This window comes from Pleurodeles waltl, chromosome 7, assembly GCF_031143425.1.
Source record: "Pleurodeles waltl isolate 20211129_DDA chromosome 7, aPleWal1.hap1.20221129, whole genome shotgun sequence".
NCBI classification, from domain to species: domain Eukaryota; kingdom Metazoa; phylum Chordata; class Amphibia; order Caudata; family Salamandridae; genus Pleurodeles; species Pleurodeles waltl.
Window position 1 is genome coordinate 512523862 of NC_090446.1, and position 17953 is coordinate 512541814.

The 17953-nt window shown below is 45.6% G+C and overlaps 1 protein-coding gene across 3 annotated transcripts in view; it reads left to right on the forward strand.

Moving 5' to 3' along the window:
• Nucleotides 1-17807, forward strand: part of LOC138304284 (RING finger protein 112-like) — a 216941-nt gene extending 199134 nt beyond the window's left edge. For all 3 annotated transcript variants that reach the window (XM_069244216.1, XM_069244215.1, XM_069244217.1), the window contains 3 exons: nt 4643-4693; nt 7198-7272; nt 17118-17807. In XM_069244216.1, coding sequence (XP_069100317.1) covers nt 4643-4693; nt 7198-7272; nt 17118-17579 — 588 coding nt within the window. In that variant the 3' untranslated portion in view covers nt 17580-17807. The remainder of the gene's footprint in view (nt 1-4642; nt 4694-7197; nt 7273-17117) is intronic.
• The last annotated feature ends 146 nt before the right edge of the window (nt 17808-17953 follow it).

A 17953-nucleotide genomic window follows, 5' to 3' on the forward strand; every position in this document is an offset into this window, starting at 1 on the left:
CCCCTATTACTCTCTTAAACTATGTTGTGGCGCAGTTGTAATTGTCGGCTCACCTGCTGTGGCAGACTGTCCCTTTGACAAAGGACAGTACAGAGAATAGTGCACTTCAAAGAGCCAGACACTTAACCACATCTCTTTCCGGAGATGGACTATAAACCAGGATTGGGGCCCAAGGTCTTCTAGTCTCCTTGCGGGGTGAGGCGCCATCACCAAGGAAGTCAAAATCACTTTCCCTGAGCCTGAAGTACCAGCCTTCTGCCTGCCTACCAGCAGAACCTGTGAGGAGAAGGAGAGCACCTAGAGAGAGCGCTGCCCAGCAGGGATCTTATCAAGTGGTTCCCAGTGAGTGAAGTGTGAGATATCCGGTTAGGACAGTTGCAAGACTGTGGGGCGTCTGGCCCTCTCGTGGAAAGTTAGTTAAGACTCCACCCTTCCCATTGTCCAGGTGGGGCCATGTGAAGTTTTGAACTGGCGCCACTGATTGGGTAAGTTGGCAACTCTCCTTTGCCAGGTAAGGGCCATTACAAACATTAAGGGGGTCATTCCAAGTCTGGCGGGCGGCGGAGGCCGCCCGCCAGACTTCCCCCCTCCGAAATACCGCTCCGCGGTCGAAAGACCGCAGAGGGTATTCTAAGTTTTTCCCTGGGCTGGCGGGCGGTCGCCAAAAGACCGCCCGCCAGCCCAGGGAAAAACTCCCTTCCCACAAAGATGCCGGCTCGTAATCGAGCCGGCGGAGTGGGAAGGTGCGACGGGTGCTGTTGCACCCGTCGCATATTTCACTGTCTGCCAAGCAGACAGTGAAATACTTGTAGGGGCCCTCTTACGGGGGCCCCTGCAGCGCCGCCTTGGAGGATTCCAAAGGGCGGCGGTACACTGGCGGGAGACCGCCAGTGTTGCCGGTCCGACCGCGGCTTTACCGCCGCGGTCGGAATGCCCTTGGGAGCACCGCCGGCCTGTCGGCGGTGCTCCCGCGGTCCTCCAACCCGGCGGTCATTGACCGCCAGGGTTGGAATGACCCCCTAAGTTTGTGGCCCGTGTAGTGGAGTAAATCGCCAGTCTCTGTATGACAGTTGGTGACCACCCTGAAGAAAATGGCCGTTGCCACAGACCTGGGCACTGCGGATGTTAATTAGTGGGCTCTTCATATACTTTGTGTGCATGTATTAAATACTGTTTAGCACAAAAGCAAGTGTTTGACTGGACAATCAGCTTACTGTGGTTACTGTTTGTTCTTTGAGTTTTTCCTCTGTGTAGGCATTGAACCCATCTCCCCATAAAATGCCTTGGGCTGCCTGACTTGCACTACCAGTTGGCCTGCTGCTGAGGATCCATAATAGCGAAAAGAACTGATAGATGATGGGTGAAATGCTGAAAAATGTCAATCGTTCTCCCCCAGTCACAGATCTGGTCCTAAATCTATTGTTTTATTGCCCACCATGCCATCCCAGTTTCGACCCAGCAGTATGCAATTCAGTCTTGGCCTTCCTCTCCATGGAAACAATCCAGTCTGAACTGCCAGACCAGGTCCTCTCCAGACCAGAAACAATTATCCTGGGACATGGGATGGGAGAGACACGCAGAAAGAGTTGGAGAATAGTGAGTAGCTACAAGTAAGGTGAGTAAGATTATTTGTTAGGTTGTTCTTAATATAGTATACACATTGGTAAAACCCACCTGAATTTAGCCTTCCAAATACTCCGAACGGTATTCCTCTGATGCGGTGCTAGGGAGCCACATACAGGCTACAACATCATCAAGCCTCTCTGACCCAAACTTCGTAGGTCCCAACTTAATCCTTCAGTCGTTATATGGCCCTACCACTGGGGAAGCTTGATCTTTGCGCTACTACCAATCACTCTCAAAAGCAAGTGGAATATCAGCAAATCACAACATTCTCTATTTCCTCAGTCCACTGGCCAGGTGTGACTCCAGGTGGAGTTGTGCTTCCCTGGTGCACAGGGAAAGCATAATTTCCAAGCACTCATCTCACCCAGGAAGTCCACTATCCTCCAGCAACCTCTGTGTACTCAGCTCTTTCTCCTGCTTAGACAAAGAAACTGTGGCAATGGATTGTCTGCAGTCAGAACCCCTATTCAGAGGACCATGAGGCAAGCAGGGGTTATTGAGCTCAACCGTGGTGGTTGAGGCCTTTTGCTCCTGATGTCCTGGGGACTGACCTACTCTGGATCCTGCTCAACTGGGCCAAATACCCCTTCTTCACTTGACTCTCAGTGGTATCTGTGGTCGAGCAGTAAAGGCTCCCTCAAGGCTGATGTAGATAGAGGTCAGTGAACATGACTCACTACTCAAATTTGCAAACAGTAAAGACAATAGATCATTGTCCAGGCAAATACTTGCTTTTACAAGAAAAGTAGTATTTTATTTGTAACTCAACACATGCACAATCCCCCTTGAAGTCGGGTATCTAGTAGCTGTCATGCAAATACCTGTCCCATCTTCCTTTGTGAAACATATTCAGAGTTATTCCCCCTTTACGCCTGACCGCTTCAGGGAATGCAAGCTATTAAGCTGTACTCAAGGGTTCTTTGAATCTTTAGGAGTTTAGTCAAAAGTGTTGATGACAGCACTGCTAGCAGCGAGTCCCTCTGTGCCCAAATGGTCCATTTCATATCGTACCCACTCTCACAGCATAGAAGAGTTCAGAGATGCAGTGGAGCACCTTCAAGACACACCCCTGAGTCCTGCTCAGTTTGGAAATGTTGGGCTGCTGGCAGCCCAAGCAGCAGCACCAGATGGCACAGGCTCTCTCTCCTGAAAGGCACTGCCGGAGTTCTTTTGGATGTCAGAGCAGCTTCCTGATCACATAGACGCGGTAAGTTGACTTTGCTCAACTGGGGATGTTGTGAGCATTGGAATCCTTTCTTCAGCTCCCAACTGGAGCCAACAAGGAAGCAACATTGTCCACGCCGTTCCTGGCAGTCCTCTGCGGTGAGTTGGAGGCAGTTCACTCGCAGTGCGGATCACACCTGCAGATCGTAGCCTCCGTCTCATCTTCAGGCAGTAGTCTGAATCCTTTGACAACATTGGTACCAGCAGCCACTCCTGGCATACAGGGTTGCCACAGTACATGGTTGTGCTGGTGCAGGCTCGTCCAGCACAAGTACCTGAGATGGTCCCAAGTCTTGGCACTCCATGAAATGGTAATTTTACCGATGGCCCCCTCTGGCATACACCGTCAGCGCAGTGGTACAGGCGTGGCAAGATACGCACAGCGCTCATCACACATCTAAGTCTACGACGGCCCACTCCTGGCATACATGGTTTACAAAACAAATCCTAAACATGGGCAACGACCCGACAGTTGCACAGCCGAGTCCTCACACCACGCAGAGAGTCCTCATGGTAGGGTTCCCCACTGGGCCTTGCTCACTTTAGCGCTCTCCTCTTCCTCACAGGGCTCACTGGTCTTGGCAAGCACTCTTTCACTGGTGCTGTGGGCTCCAGAGCAGGTGGTCTTTGTTTCCCTGGATGATATGGTCTCACCTAGCAGGGAGACTAGCAGCCTTTGGCACCCAGCCTTGGTCACAGGCAGAAGTCTTGTAGAGCTTCCCCTTCTCACACAGGCTGTCTGGCTGCTTTGCAGATGACATATTTTTGGTGACCTAACCTCCCCTTCTTATAGTCATTTTCCAGACACCAAATATGATTTAGGGTCTGGGTCTTTGAAGTTTTATGTTGGGGTTGTGCTTCTTTTGAACTCAGCACTTCTCTTTTTCTTCTTTCTTCATGAAAGATGTCTGTCACAGCAGGCAGACTCTGAAGCTGATTGTCCACAAGACAATTCATGGGTGTAACTAGAGTTCATATCTGGATATCAGGCACAGTGATATGTGCGTCAAAAGGTTAATCATAGACCCCCAGCCTTACTATTTATGTTTCTCTTATCAGCCCCATTTCCCTTCCTGAGATGTGTCTCGGCTCCTTCCTTGTTATCTATCCCTGAACCAAAGAATCAAAGTCTTTTGAAGTGTAAAGGGAGCCTTTTCCTTTTCCCTACAGTGTGCCCCCACCCAGTTCATAGGAATTCAGCAGTACACAAATCTGTCTGGGGGATCTATTTCCTCCTCATTTATTCACCAGGCAGACCTGGGCTTCCCAAAAAGGAACCGAAGATCCTCCATGTAATCTATCATCGCTGGCACACTTGTACTCAGTATGTGTATTCATAGCACACTTTCTCTTCAGTACTAATACCTCTCTGCATTGTACCCTCACATGTAAACATGCATACAGGTGTATGAGACATACCTATCAAATAGCACACATGTATGATCCGTGTTCACCTGTGACAATCAGCATTATGGATTCAGAAATCAGTACAGTCTGTCACTCAGGGCAGGGGTACATGTCTTTACCATGCAGAGGACTTTTCTGTCCCAACACCTGCTTACCAACACTTGAAAATAAAGTCAGACGTTGGCCTTGCCCCATTCTACAAAAGAGCAGAAGCACTGGATGGGCAAAGAAATAGCTGGAGAACATGAATGTGTGTGTGTGTGTCGAGTTGAGAGAGGCTCACTAGATAGGCAAACATCTCACGTAGTCCCAGCTTTAACTTGCTTTGCTACATGTGCCAAATAAAAACCCACTTAACATTCACAGCTTGTGCTCACCTTTTCAGAAATTTGTGGACGTGATGAAGAAGAATTATGGTTTCTCCTCTCCACTTGAGGTAGGTTTTCATCTTCATTATTTAGACCCTGAGGTGGTAAATATTACTTTTTAAACTTACTATAGATTTAGATGGTATGTTGGTGGAGTTTGGGCTCAAAAACAGTCTGTCCCTAAAAAGGGATACGTTTTGCAATTCCCCTGCCAGTTTTGCTGCATGCTGAGTCCTTTTCATCGGGTCTTGAGCAACTTCTCGTCACTTGGGAATATCTTTTGTGGGTTTTGTCATCTGCCCCTTGTGTCTCACGGCCTTCAAACCAACACGCCCCATGTAAAATTAATTCTCCAAGGATAGGCTGGCCAAGAAGCCCAGTCGTAATCCGAGTGGTTGTAGATTTGAAATTCCGAAACCATAGTCACTTTCAGTAAATATTAATGTCCAGCCAGTGTCGTACTTTGGAAAAATATGTGTTTGTTTTTATTTATACTAGGGACATGTAGGACAATTGAAAAATGATGAGCACAGGCAGCCAGAAAATCCTACCTGCTTTTGGAGCTAAGATCCAACCCCAAACAGTTGTACAGAGATTATGCCCAATAAAGCTGTTACCATTTTACAGTGAGATCTGTAGCCAATGTTATCCTGTGAATATTCAGAAGCCTTTGAAGTACCTTACAGGACATTTGGGATGTGGCCATCTTGGTGTCGCACAAATAGGTGAATCCTGCCAGTAAATTTGTGGCCAAACGGTGTATTGAAACAAGCGTCTCTCTGCCTATCTGGTTTATCCTTTGGCCCTCAAATTTGGCAAAGAGCTCCAAGCAAAAGCAAGAAGGTTGTTCCTCTGCTTTGGGTGTTCTCAAACACCAAACTTACAAAGGGTCAGTAGGCAGTCAAAGTATGAAACAGGCTTTGGTCTTGCCCTTGAGGCGTGGAAAGAAGAGAGAACCAGTGCCTTCTGAACAAGGGAGGTAGCAAACTTGAAGGACCCGTATCTTGCAATTGGCAGAGGGCACAAACTTTGTTAGAAGAAAAGCTCCAGCGTTTAGGGTTGGGCTGGCACCGGAATGGTTTAATAGTGATGACCCAGGAACCATACATAAGTAGTAGAGCAGTAATTTGAATGGTTTTGACTCAAGCTTGAACATCCTCAGAAGTGAAAGGATACCAAGGGTGGGTGCTTCAGAGAAAATGCAATGTTGCTTCATCTCATTCAGCAGACGGAGGAGAACAGTAGAGTTGCACACTCTACACTACTTGCGTTCTAGGCCCACCATACTACCATGATCAAGTAGGACCTATCTACTAACCTCTGGATGATTGCTCTTTGGTCCTGGTGAGCATGGTTTCGTGTAGTCTGACTCCTGGACCAGCTCTTCCATGAGTCAATTTTTCAAGCAGGCATCAGCCTCGGGTGGGCTTTGGTCTTGTACTTGTGGAATGATGTGAGAGGGAGGGATAGAGTTATGATAAGTAGGTGAAGGGCAAATGGCAGAGTCCTTACTCTCTGCTTGTGCAGCAGTTTCTTCTTGAAGTCAAGATGAGTACAAACTATGAGTCCCAGAGGGACAATGTTTACTGAAGATGGGACCACTGACAAAAATGTAGTGCCCGTTCAGAGTAGTACGACTTGCAAAAGTGAACTTCCCAGACAACCAGGAGTAGGGAGCATTTTGGTAAAAAAATTCTGAGATGCCATACAATAAAGGTCCGAGTAAAGAGAGAAAACAGATGTCAGTTTGGATGTCGTCTGACCAGAGCATCCAAATGCAGACTGCTGTTTTACCAGGACTATGGCAAAGCAGAACAGGCATGTGCGCTTCACGTAGCACAAGGGACTAGGCTAAGTTGACATTGCTCTGGTGCTAGTGCCAGGTAAATCCCTGTGGAGTGTGCATTCAATTCAAATCGGGACAGGAGTAAGCTACAAACGAGTTGTCTGTAGTGCATGCCTTAGGCCCTGCTACTGGCAATGTGCCACATCTGCATGTGAAGACAACTAAAAAGGGGCCTCCTTACTTTTTTGTAGTCACTGTGTTGTTTTGGAGGACACGTTACATCTCCTGCAGCATTCACACACTCTGATCCCTTCCGATACCCCCCAGCCACCTCCTGCAGTCGAAGTACAGGGAAGAATCCAGGTTACCATACGATAGATCATATGATAGATTAGATTGTTATACTAAAAGGACACGTAGGCACCTCTCCAGCAGGTGCAGAATATAATTCCTCCATCCACATTACATTTAGGCATGGTGGACATCCCTTGAACTCTCCATATCCTGGTGATGGGCTGGTCCCACTCTACAGTATGTGTGTAGGTACAGTTTGAGTAACCCCATTCAGCAATGTCACCAGTAGTCTTGAGGATGTCAAGGTCACTGTGGAGAACAAAAAGTGGGCAAGAACTTAGAAGTACAGAATGGTACAGTTGTCTGCACAGGGCACTGACTCACTGAGCCAGAGCAGCATGAGGCTGGAACACTTTACCCCGTTCCAGCTCTCTGTCTGGCTCTCTGACAGTCTCCCGCTTGTGACATAACTCTTGAACTCTTCTCTTTCAGATGGCCATCACAATGAAGAACCAGGACGTGAAGGAGGAGTTCAGGGAGCTGTACAATGACTATCTAAGGGACCAGGTGAGTGTGGCATGTTGTCTTCTGCACTCTTGGGAGTCAGCCATAACTGCTAAAAGTGCATGCTGCTTCTGAAAGGCAGAATCAGTTTTGCAGCATGAATCTTTTCTGGATGTGTATGCTGTGCATTATTCCACCATCTAGTGGTTGAGTCCGGAATTTCTTGTGTTTGTCCTTCTCTTTTTTGTTGTTGTTGTTGAGCGTCAATGACTTCCACCATTTGGTGCTTGGTCCATCCTCCTGTGATGTCATATGCCCTCCCCAGAAGCCTTCCTCTTGGTCGACATCTTCAGATTTTTTTTTTTTCCGCCGTTGGGTTTGGAAGCATTGGGAAGATCTCAAACTTGAAGAGGATTTGAAGTAAGAGAGTTTTTTGTTGAAGAGTAGCAGAGAAAAAACTCAGAACTCAAAGAAGGTCATATCGACGACATGAAGTAGGTGTTTTTTCTCTCTTTTCGCCCAAAAAAAGAAAGAATGTTCAGCTAGGGGGCTCCCTGTCCGACTTGAGATGATGAACACACTGTTGCATTTCTGCCCACAGTGACACCACAAGTTTGCACAGAGGGTTCCCGTGAGGCCTGTACTGAATTCAAGGCAAAGAAGCTAAAGATTTAAGACAAGCAGAGGCATGCATATTACGCTATGCAGGGCCAGAAGGACACTACTTCACTCTGAGAATTGTGGTTGTTGAGGGAGAAGGAAGATAACGCTGCAGAGGAAGTGGAAGGTGAAGACACCAACGTCAAAAAATACATCATCGATGATGAAAAGGAACACAGAAGACCAAAGGAGAAAGAAAAATACAGACAGGTAACAACAAAAAAGATGCTGGTGGCCCCCACCAGACAGGGAGAGCAAAAGAATTGACATGGTGAGGAAAAAGTTTGAAAGAGGAGCTGCTACTCAATGGAAGGTTAGCAAACTCAAATGCTTTTCTCAATACGTATGCCCATCAAAACAGGAAAGAAATGGCAGAGCTCATGAAGAACCTGTCTGAGCAATATCAAAAAAGAGCAAAAGCAATAGTGGAAGGAGGGAAAGGGATTGCCAACACATGCCTAAAGTTGGCCCTAAATGCGTCAGACACAGCAGCAGACAGATGGTGATGGGATCAACTTTAAGACAGCTTGAATGGCTACAGATGTCAGGTTTCAAGAGTAAAGTACAGGTCAATATTGTCAACAGCCCCTTCGACTGAGAGCATCTGTTTGGGAGCACTGCAGATGGCACACTGCAACAGATTAAAAAAGACAATGAGACAGTAAGGTCTATGGAGGCACTGCAATTCTGGAGTCAGCCAAGAAGTGGAACACCCTCAACTTGTAGACCTACAGGACCATGAGACCTACAGGACGAGGGGTTTTTCACGCTGGCACACCACAGCAAAGCTTCCAAAGCACAAGTCAAATGCAGCCTACTTCACTACAGTGGCAATTTCAGACATCACAAAGGCAGTCCTTTCGTGGACAAGCTAGATGAATAAGCCTACTACCAACAGGAAGAGCAACACCATCAAAGTGACTGTTTAAATTGGAACACCCACCCACCAGTTGCAGGGTGGGGATTGGAGGGAGGGGCATTAATTGGAAACTTCATCCAGGGGTGGATGGAAATAACATCAGACAAGTAGGTACTCAATATAATACAATAAAGATACTGTATAGAGTTGACGAAACATCCACCAACACGTTACTCAAAACAAAAAAACACACACGAATGAAGAAATAACATCTGCAAAAAGAAGTAAAGAGCTGCTACAAAAGCAAGCAGCAAAGGAAGTACCACACGGAGATAAAAACCAAGGAGTCTACTCAACATACTTTCTGGTTCAAAACCCAGACAAGACATTGCGACCTATACTAGACGTATGTTTTCTAACAAATTCATAAAGGTGTAAAAATTGAAGATGGCAACTCTCCAAGAGGTTATCCCTCAAATCGAACAGGGGGATTGCATTGCAACCATAGATCTGAAGGATGCATATCTTCACATTCCCATTAACCCAAAACACAAAAGATTCCTTCGCTTCATAAACTAAAAATATTACCAATACAAAGTGCTACCCTTCGGCATAAAGTCGGCGCCAAGGGTATTCACAAAGTGTCTAGCGGTAGTAGCGGCACATTTGAGAATGAAAAGAATACTTGTCTACCTATACTTAGACGACTAAATGGTAAGAACAAATTAAAACTGAAGTACAAGGAGAACATAAAGAGTGTAATGACAACATTACACAGACCGGGATTCACAATAAACATGGAGAAATCTTTGTCAAAACCAGAACACCAGAAACATTTATTGGGAGCAAAAATAGACACAATTCAGGGAAAGCTTTTCCTTGTGACAAGAGTTAACAGAAGAAGCTCTCAGTTACCAGAAGGGTCAGGCTCTTACAGTGAGGAAATGTGGAAGCTATTAGGAATAATGGCATCATGCATACCACTAATACCACTAATACCACATGTGAGGCCAGTGTTATCTTGAGGATTTTGGGGGCCCCGGGCAAGAAATATTTTGTGGGCCCCTGTAGAGAACAAATTTGAATGCTAGTACTCATTTCCTCCAAATTCAAGCCCACACAATGCCAACAATACTAAATTATACTTTAAACTTTAACAAGTTTACACAGAAATAACTGAAATATTTCCTGTGCTGGACTCCAGATTTCAAAGTTCCCTTTCCCAGGGCACCCCTTAGAAGGTGGGGGCCCTGGGCAATTTTACACTTAGCCCATGCCTCAAAACGTCTCTATGCGAGGCTCCACATGATACCCATTCAAGAATGGTTACAAGCAACAGGGATCTAAGAGGATCTTGTGGTTGTTATGCAAAGTATGCAAGAGGAGATGAGCTAGTGGAACAAGACAAATATAACAGCAGGAAGACCATTTTTTACCACAGCTCCAACAGTGACCATTACTACAGATGCTTCACATATCGGATGGGGACACACACGGAAAAGCTCAAGATGAGAGGAATATGGAATCCCAAGGACGCAGTTCAACATATAGACCTGCTGGAGTTAAAAACAGTGTACCTAGCCTTAAAAGCCTTTCAACAGCTGTTTTGGAAACAATCTATACAAATACAGACAGACAACACCACAGCAATGTTCTGTCTAAACAAACAAGGGGGAACAAAATTGTTACCCCTATAAAGCATGGCACAACAGGTATGGAATTGGGCCATTCTAAAGGCAGATAATGCTAACTGTAATACATTTGCAAGCAGTGAACAACATTCAAGCAGACAAACCGAGCAGACATGCATCCATTTCACATGAATGGGAGCTAAAAAAGACAGTATTGGGAGACAGTGTTCCACAGGTGGGTAACATCAAAAATAGACTCATTTGCAACTCCACAAAACACAATGTTCCAGTACTTTACATCCGGACATCCATACTCTTAGTCCATAGGGAATGCACTGTTGGTAAGCTGTTCAGAGAAATTTGCTTACGCTTCCCCCCTCCCAATACCACTGATCTCAAGAGTGATAAACAAGTGTAAACAATCACAAATGACACAAATTACTTCAAAACGGAACAGAAGAAATACAGTAATTAGATATCTAACACAGCTGGAAGAGGGACCAACGTATGCTTCAGTGAAAGTATTCCTTGCAGCAATAGTAACTTACACAATAGGCTTCATAAGAAGAAGTTTATTTACAGCCCCAGTGATTAAAAGATTCTTGGAATGGGGAAAATAGATAGCACCACCCATGAGTGCACCAACACCTGCATGGAATCTCAATGTGGTACCCATATAACTAATGAAGGAACCATTCGAACCAATATACAAAGCAAGTTTAAAAATCAAGTGAGTAGCAGGCACTCACTATGCAGGAACCATAAGGACAGGGTAGAACTAACCCACGATTTCACAATTCCTGCCTAAGGTCGTCTCTCATTTTCACATAAACCAGATTATCCAAATACCAAGTTTTTTCCAAAATCTAAAAACTCAAGCATAGAGAACTCTGCACACCCTGAATGCATGCAAAGCAATAATGTAGAAAAAAGGGAACATCAGAAAAGGGAAACAACTTTGTGTATCCTTTGCTGACAACAATACAGGAGAACCAGTTACAAAGGGACTGTTGCAAGATGGATAACACATACTATTGAGATATGTTACAAGAAGGCTGGCATTCACATAGAAGGAAAGACTAGGGCACACTACACAAGGAAGATGGAGCAACATCGTCCCTCTAGCAATCACACTGTTGAAAGGTATTTGTATGGCAGCCACATGGTCAGCAGTACATATGTTCACAAAACATTTTTGCATTTATGTACAGATAAATAGAGAAGCACAGGTGGGACAAAGAGTTTTAAATCATCTGTTTCCAAGTTCCACCTCATCTTTAACCCAACCACCACAGTGAGGAAAACTGTTACAAAATCAATGCATAGCATGTGAATCCAGAAAAGATTCACGCTGCAAAACAAAATTGTTACTTACCGGTAGCATTATTTTTACAGCTTGAAGAATTTCCTAGGTTCACAGGCACCCACCCGCCTCCCGAGAAGATGGGGCGATACAAGTAAATAGGACATGCATACAGGATAGGACAGGAAGCAAAAAAAAAAGGAATCTGAAGATGGCGACCAAGAGGAAGGCTTTCGGAAAGGGCGTCTGACGTCACAGGAGGATGGACCAAGCACCAAATGGTGGAAGACGTTGACGCCCAGCGACAACAAAAAAAGGAGAAGAATGACTACTGCTCAACACAATAAATTCCAGACCCAACCACTAGACGGCAGAATAATGCTCAGCATGTGAATCCAGAACATTCTTCAACCTGCAAAACTACTCTGACCTGCAAGTAACCATTTTGTAACCTGCTGTCCGTAGGCTGTACTGGTTATCAAAGACATGGAGCAAATTGTGTATTGCACTTTGGCCCTGATTCAGAGCTCAAAGGAGAATTTTGATCCTGACTCAAGATAGGGGTTTGCACATAAGAATTGTAAGTTTTGCAGTAAACACTGCACCTCTGCAGTTTCCTCCTCACTGATTTCTACAAGTCAAATATATAAACGTTTATTGTGAAGAAAATGGCCAGTGAAAAATTTAAAAAGGTGCTGAACTGAGTGAAATACTGATTCTACATCTTATGCCCCCTTTCCAAGATAAACACTCAGAACAGGAGGTATTCATTGCACCCAGCGAGGTAATGTTTTTTACCAGGTGTGGTAAATATTGCCCATATTCCGACCCACTTACAATTGGGGCCTTATTGAGACAATGTGTTGTTTCCACCTTAATGAACAGCAAATCTAGCAATGCAAAGAGTAAATAAAACGTTAATCCGCTGGCTGTCTATGTTGTAGACCTGTGTAAGGTGAAGGGACATTAGTGGTACTCTTTCAGTCTAAGTAGTGTGTAATCGATAAATATATAGTCTTGCAGGTTACATGCATATGGGATGGGAGGGCACATTCACAGCAGAGTCCCAGTCTATGAACTCTCACCATAAATCACCTAGCGCTACTAGCTGTTCACCTACATTTGAAAGCTTTCCTTCCTCAACTAATTGGCAAGGTAGTCCTCATCAAGAAGGACAACATAACAGCCATGTATTACCTTCAGAATCTAGGGGGCGCCAGATCACCTTGGCTCTCTCACCTAGTCAAGACCATTTGGAAATGGGCTCTCCATCACAAGATCCACCTCTTAGCAGAATACTTGCTGGGAGTGTACAACAACTTTGCCGACCTCAGGAGGATGTGGCAACACATCCATAAGTGGGAACTCCACCCAAAAGTCCTCCACCACTACTTCCAGCATGGAGGACTACCAGAAATAGATCTCTTTGCCACAGCAGAAAACGCCAAATGCCCAAACTGCGCCTTGAGAATCCCACACCCACAATCCAAGGGCAGTGCACTATGGATGAGTTGCTTTTCTTCCTCTTCCTCTGCTTCCATTTGTGGTTCACAAACTTCAGTAGACATCTTGCACCCTGTTCCTGGTGGCTCCAACATGGGCACTACAGCCATGGTTCACCACCCTCCTCCAACTCTCTGTGGTCCCGCACAAGACACTCCCCAACAGGCAGGACTTTCTCACGCAGAACCATGGAGTGATCAGGCACCCCGAGCTCAGGTCTCTCAACTTTGCGATCTGGCTCCTCAAGTCCCAGAGCTCAGATACCTTAATCCCCCACTGGAAAACATGGACATTCTTAAAGAAGTGCACAGGCCTGCTACTCATGCCTGTTACGCTGCTAAATGGAAAAGATGTTTACACTATTGTCATTGCAAACACATTGATCCCTAAACAGCCAAAGTCAAAGACATTGGCCCTTATTCTGGTTTCTGAGTGAGACCGCCAAAGCCACTGGCACCAGAAGACCGCTGGTGCTGACGGTCTTCCACCCACCATATAATGGGTACTGCCAGATTTCCGCCACACTGTGGGCGGATTTCTGGCAGTAGCCATGCTCGCGGCGGTGGTGTTCTGGCATTGCTACCACCTGCACCGCCCCACTGGTAGGACGCTGCCAGCCGTATTAAGACCATTAATACAGTCTGGCGGTGTCCTGTTGACGGGGCACTGCCAGCAGTGGCAGCACCCGTTCCCTGCCGGATGACCTCCTCGCCGGACAAGGTAAGTCGGGCGTCCGAGAGGGGAGGGGGATAGGAGGGTGGAGGTTGTTGTATGTGTTTATGAATGTGTGTGTGCGTGTATGGATGCGTGTGAGTGAATGCGTGTATGGATGCGTGTAGGTGGATACATGTCTGGAAGCATAGGTGAATGGGTGTATGCGTGTTGAGTGTGGGTGTCTTTGTGCATGTATGCTAGGAGGGGTGGTGGGGGCAATATGTGAGGGGGGAGTGGGTGGTGGGGGAGCGCTATGTGAGTAGGGGAGTGGGGGCGCTATGTGAGTGGGAGGCGCTATGTGAGAAGGAGATTTGGGGGGTGCTGTGACTGTAGAGGGGGTTAGGGGTTCAGATGCCTGCTGGTGAGGTGGGGGAGCCATCTACCAGTGACAGGGAAGGAATTTCCTGTCACCTGTAGCCCTACCGCCATGGTTTTCGTGGCGGTGCTACCGCCACGGAAACCATGGCAGTCGGCCGGCTCCCAATACTGCCGGCAGTACTCTGTGGACCGTGGGGTCGAAGATGAACATCTCCGGCCCGGCGGTTCATACCACCATGGCGGTATGAGTGGATATGTGGCGTGTTGACCACTGTCAACCCGCCACACTCATAATGTGGCGGTCTTCACTGCCCGCCTGTTAGTAGTGATACCACCACATTAACCCTGGCGGTCGGAATCAGCCTCTAAGTCTTTGCCTTGGGCTGTATTGCTTTCATGTCCTGTAATATATCTAGTTTCCTTGGGAGCTATGGACATGCTTTCTGGGGAAAAACAAAGCTTGCTACAGTTCAAGTATTTGACCACACAAAAAATCCCTTTGTGTTTATGGTTAATGTTGTCATGGAGTTTCACATACTACCTCAAAGGGTCTTGCAAGTTCAATGGAACACGTTTGGTGTTGCATTGTCACTCATGTTTAGGCCTGCTGAATCTTCAGGAGATGGATAGTTATATCTGATAGATATGCATATTTGATTTTGAAAGGTTTTTCTCATTTAAGGTTAATAAATAAATGGAAAGTTTCAAGAAAAGGAGAGGAGACCTTTTAGCTGCCTGTACAATATATCCGGGGACTTATTTTGTAGCCCTACCTTCCAAATATAGAAATTACTATTCAGTCCCAACAGCAGCTTTAATTTTGACCTTTTAGAGGCGCAGGAACCTAGTCCACCACTGTTGAGGCTGATCCATCATCAGTGAAACACCTTTAATGGTGTATCTGTTCAATCAAACAGTTCCTTCGTGGTAGAGTGGAGGTTTAGGGGTGTTTTGGGTGAAGGATATATGGAGGCAGATAATACACGACCTATGTAGATACCCTTTCATCTTCTCTAAGAATCCTTCCCAGTTTCTCTCTCCTTTTTCCCCAGTTTCCCTTATATTTGCAGAGGGCGAAGCAGTAAGTAGAAACCTTAGCTCTAAGAGGTGCTATTGAGAGAAAGAAAGTATAAGTTACTTAAAATACATCCCAGTCCCATAGAAGGGTTTTGATCTTTTTCTTTTTATCCGATGCCGTTAGGGGAATATGCAAATTGGTCATCCTGGTTAAGATTCCTCATGCCGTAGAGCTGCATGACTGGGTGTTAATATATATTTTCAGCATGCCTACTTTCGTATCCTTAGAAGATGAGGCACTCTTCGTACACTAGCAGAGAGTTCACTTCAGCTGTGGGCAGCTGCGGACACAGAGAACAGGAATGTTCTGCCTACCTGTCTTTGACTCCACGGAAGGCTGCAGGAGATCTGAGTAGGGAAGAGAGGAGGAAATCCATTAATTCTACCTCCCAATCAATGTGCAAGAGTAGGATACACATCATCAAGGCTTCTCTTAATTTTGAAAGAATGCCCTAACTCACGTTTCATGGAATGCTTCATCGTAGGGTATTTACACATCCAAAACAACAGTTTTTGTTTGGGTTGGCTCACTTAGTATTTGGGAGCACAAGATATTATATTTTAGGGATCAAGGAACTTGGGTTGAAACTGTATATGATGCAGTGCTTAATTTCTAAATAAAAATATGGCGATGCCTAAAGCTCTCCTTTGAAACATGCAGTTGTGCAATTAAATGTGGGAGCACAGAATTCTGAGGCAGTGTAATCCTGAAGCCATCTTTGGCCTCTTTATTCCATTTACAGCCACTCCCTGCCCCTGCACCACACTCCCACATCTCTCTGCTTTTTCCCTTTGTAAAGCTTTTTCTTTTTTATCTTCCTCCTTCTTTCCCATGTGCCTTTTTTTGCTCGCAGTAAATGCCTGATGCAGAAAAATAAGTGCCGCCCCTCAAAAATAAGTGCTGGTGCCCCCACCAGAAACCACCAGCTCAAATTAAGCACTGCTATGGTGGATACTGAGCCTTATGGGTATTATTTCCTGGTTCTCCTGACACGGTTAAAAAATTGATAGGCCTGGCTTATTATCTCTCCACCATCTATTCAACGTCAACATGTTTCAGCTGATTTGTTGCGCCCAGATGGAGTCAGTAGCCTTCTTCAAGGCTATTAGATTCCTAAGACTTTAATGATCTTACTGTGCCAATTGTCAGTCAATATAATAAGGGTTAGCCAAGAGAAGGAAACCTTTGTAAATGACAAAAAAGGGTAGTTGCTCGCTTTTTGTGTAGGCACTGGATTATTTTTAAGGATTAAAAGGTTATTTCTAAAACTGAGGTTTGCACAGAAGTATCACCCTGTAGTCTAACAGTCTACAAGGCGTGGGTGCCTCCAGAATTGCTGTGTCAAACTTTTAATGTCAGTATAAACATGGCCATCCTGATGGCTCCTTTGAGTGGGTATTAAATTAATGCATTGCACTTCCAAAATACTTACTTTGTCCTGTCCATTACACCTTTCATGTTATATACATTAAAAAGGGACTGAGGTAATGGAAGTGGAGGGTCCGGTTCTGTGGGTACATCTGGAAGTCGATAGAGCCACCCTCGCTCGAGGAGTCTAAAATCATGCTTTTAAGTTGTTTTACATACTTTGCACCTGCGTAGTATAATCCTATGCTGAGACATTGCCGTACATATGACTAAAGGGGCTAAGCATCGCGGAGTAACTTAAGTAAGTAACTTTCACATTTTCATCTATAACTGATTTTCTGCGTATTCTATTTGAAATGTAATTTTGTAGAAAAAGAGTACCATACAACCCTGATGAAGTGTCTTGTGAGTTTAGGTATCAAAAAGAACTGAACTTGTTTAAGAGACTTGTGCTTATTCCTTTGTCCTGGGCAGGATATGAAATCTAGCTCCTTGATGAAAGTCCTGCAGACAAAGCCTATTGAAATCAAGGAGGAGCTCAGTCGTCGTCTGCTGGAGCTGCTGGAGGCCTGCGCCATGCGGTTGGTTGGTGACGATGCACTGAGACAGCATGTGCTGCATGAACTGTTGGCCGAGATCGAGGAGGATATTGAGCAGGTCACTGGCAAGTACAGCCAGAAGCGCCAGAAGACCATGCTGACAGGGTTGGCAGCAGGAGTGGCAGCCGTGGTGGCAGCCCCAGTCCTTTCTCTCTCAGCTGTGCCCCTGTCTGTGGCAGCCGTGGTCGGAGGATTCACCAGCTTGATTGCAGGCAGTCGTATGCGGGCCGCTGCCAGGGCAAAAACGTTTGACCGGAAGAAAAACTGGAACCAGCCCGAGGGATCTGGACAAAATGGAAATGTTGAATCGGAGAACAAAAAACAGAGAAGCCACTAAAGAACCCAAACGGTGTTCATCTCAGGGAAGTTTGGTAGATAAATTTCATGATCCTGTTATTTCAGTTCTCTCTTCCACACCCTAAAGGTCAATAATCTACTCTCCAAATTACCATTCCACAATCGTTTACCTTGCACTTGTAGAAGCATTATTAAATAAGCACAGCTGGCCAAATGTATATCTTTACCGTTCACTGCTTTGAATAATAAAAAAAGCTTTTCCAAAATGGTTCCTTTTCAGGTTGACAGTAGGGAGCACATTACGAAAGGTTACCCCATTGAAATGGTAAGGTGGCAAAAGCGTAAGTGGTGCATGGAACGCTTGGCAGGATGCCCCATAGGTCCAAGTACTCCTACCTCATTGGTCTTTCTACT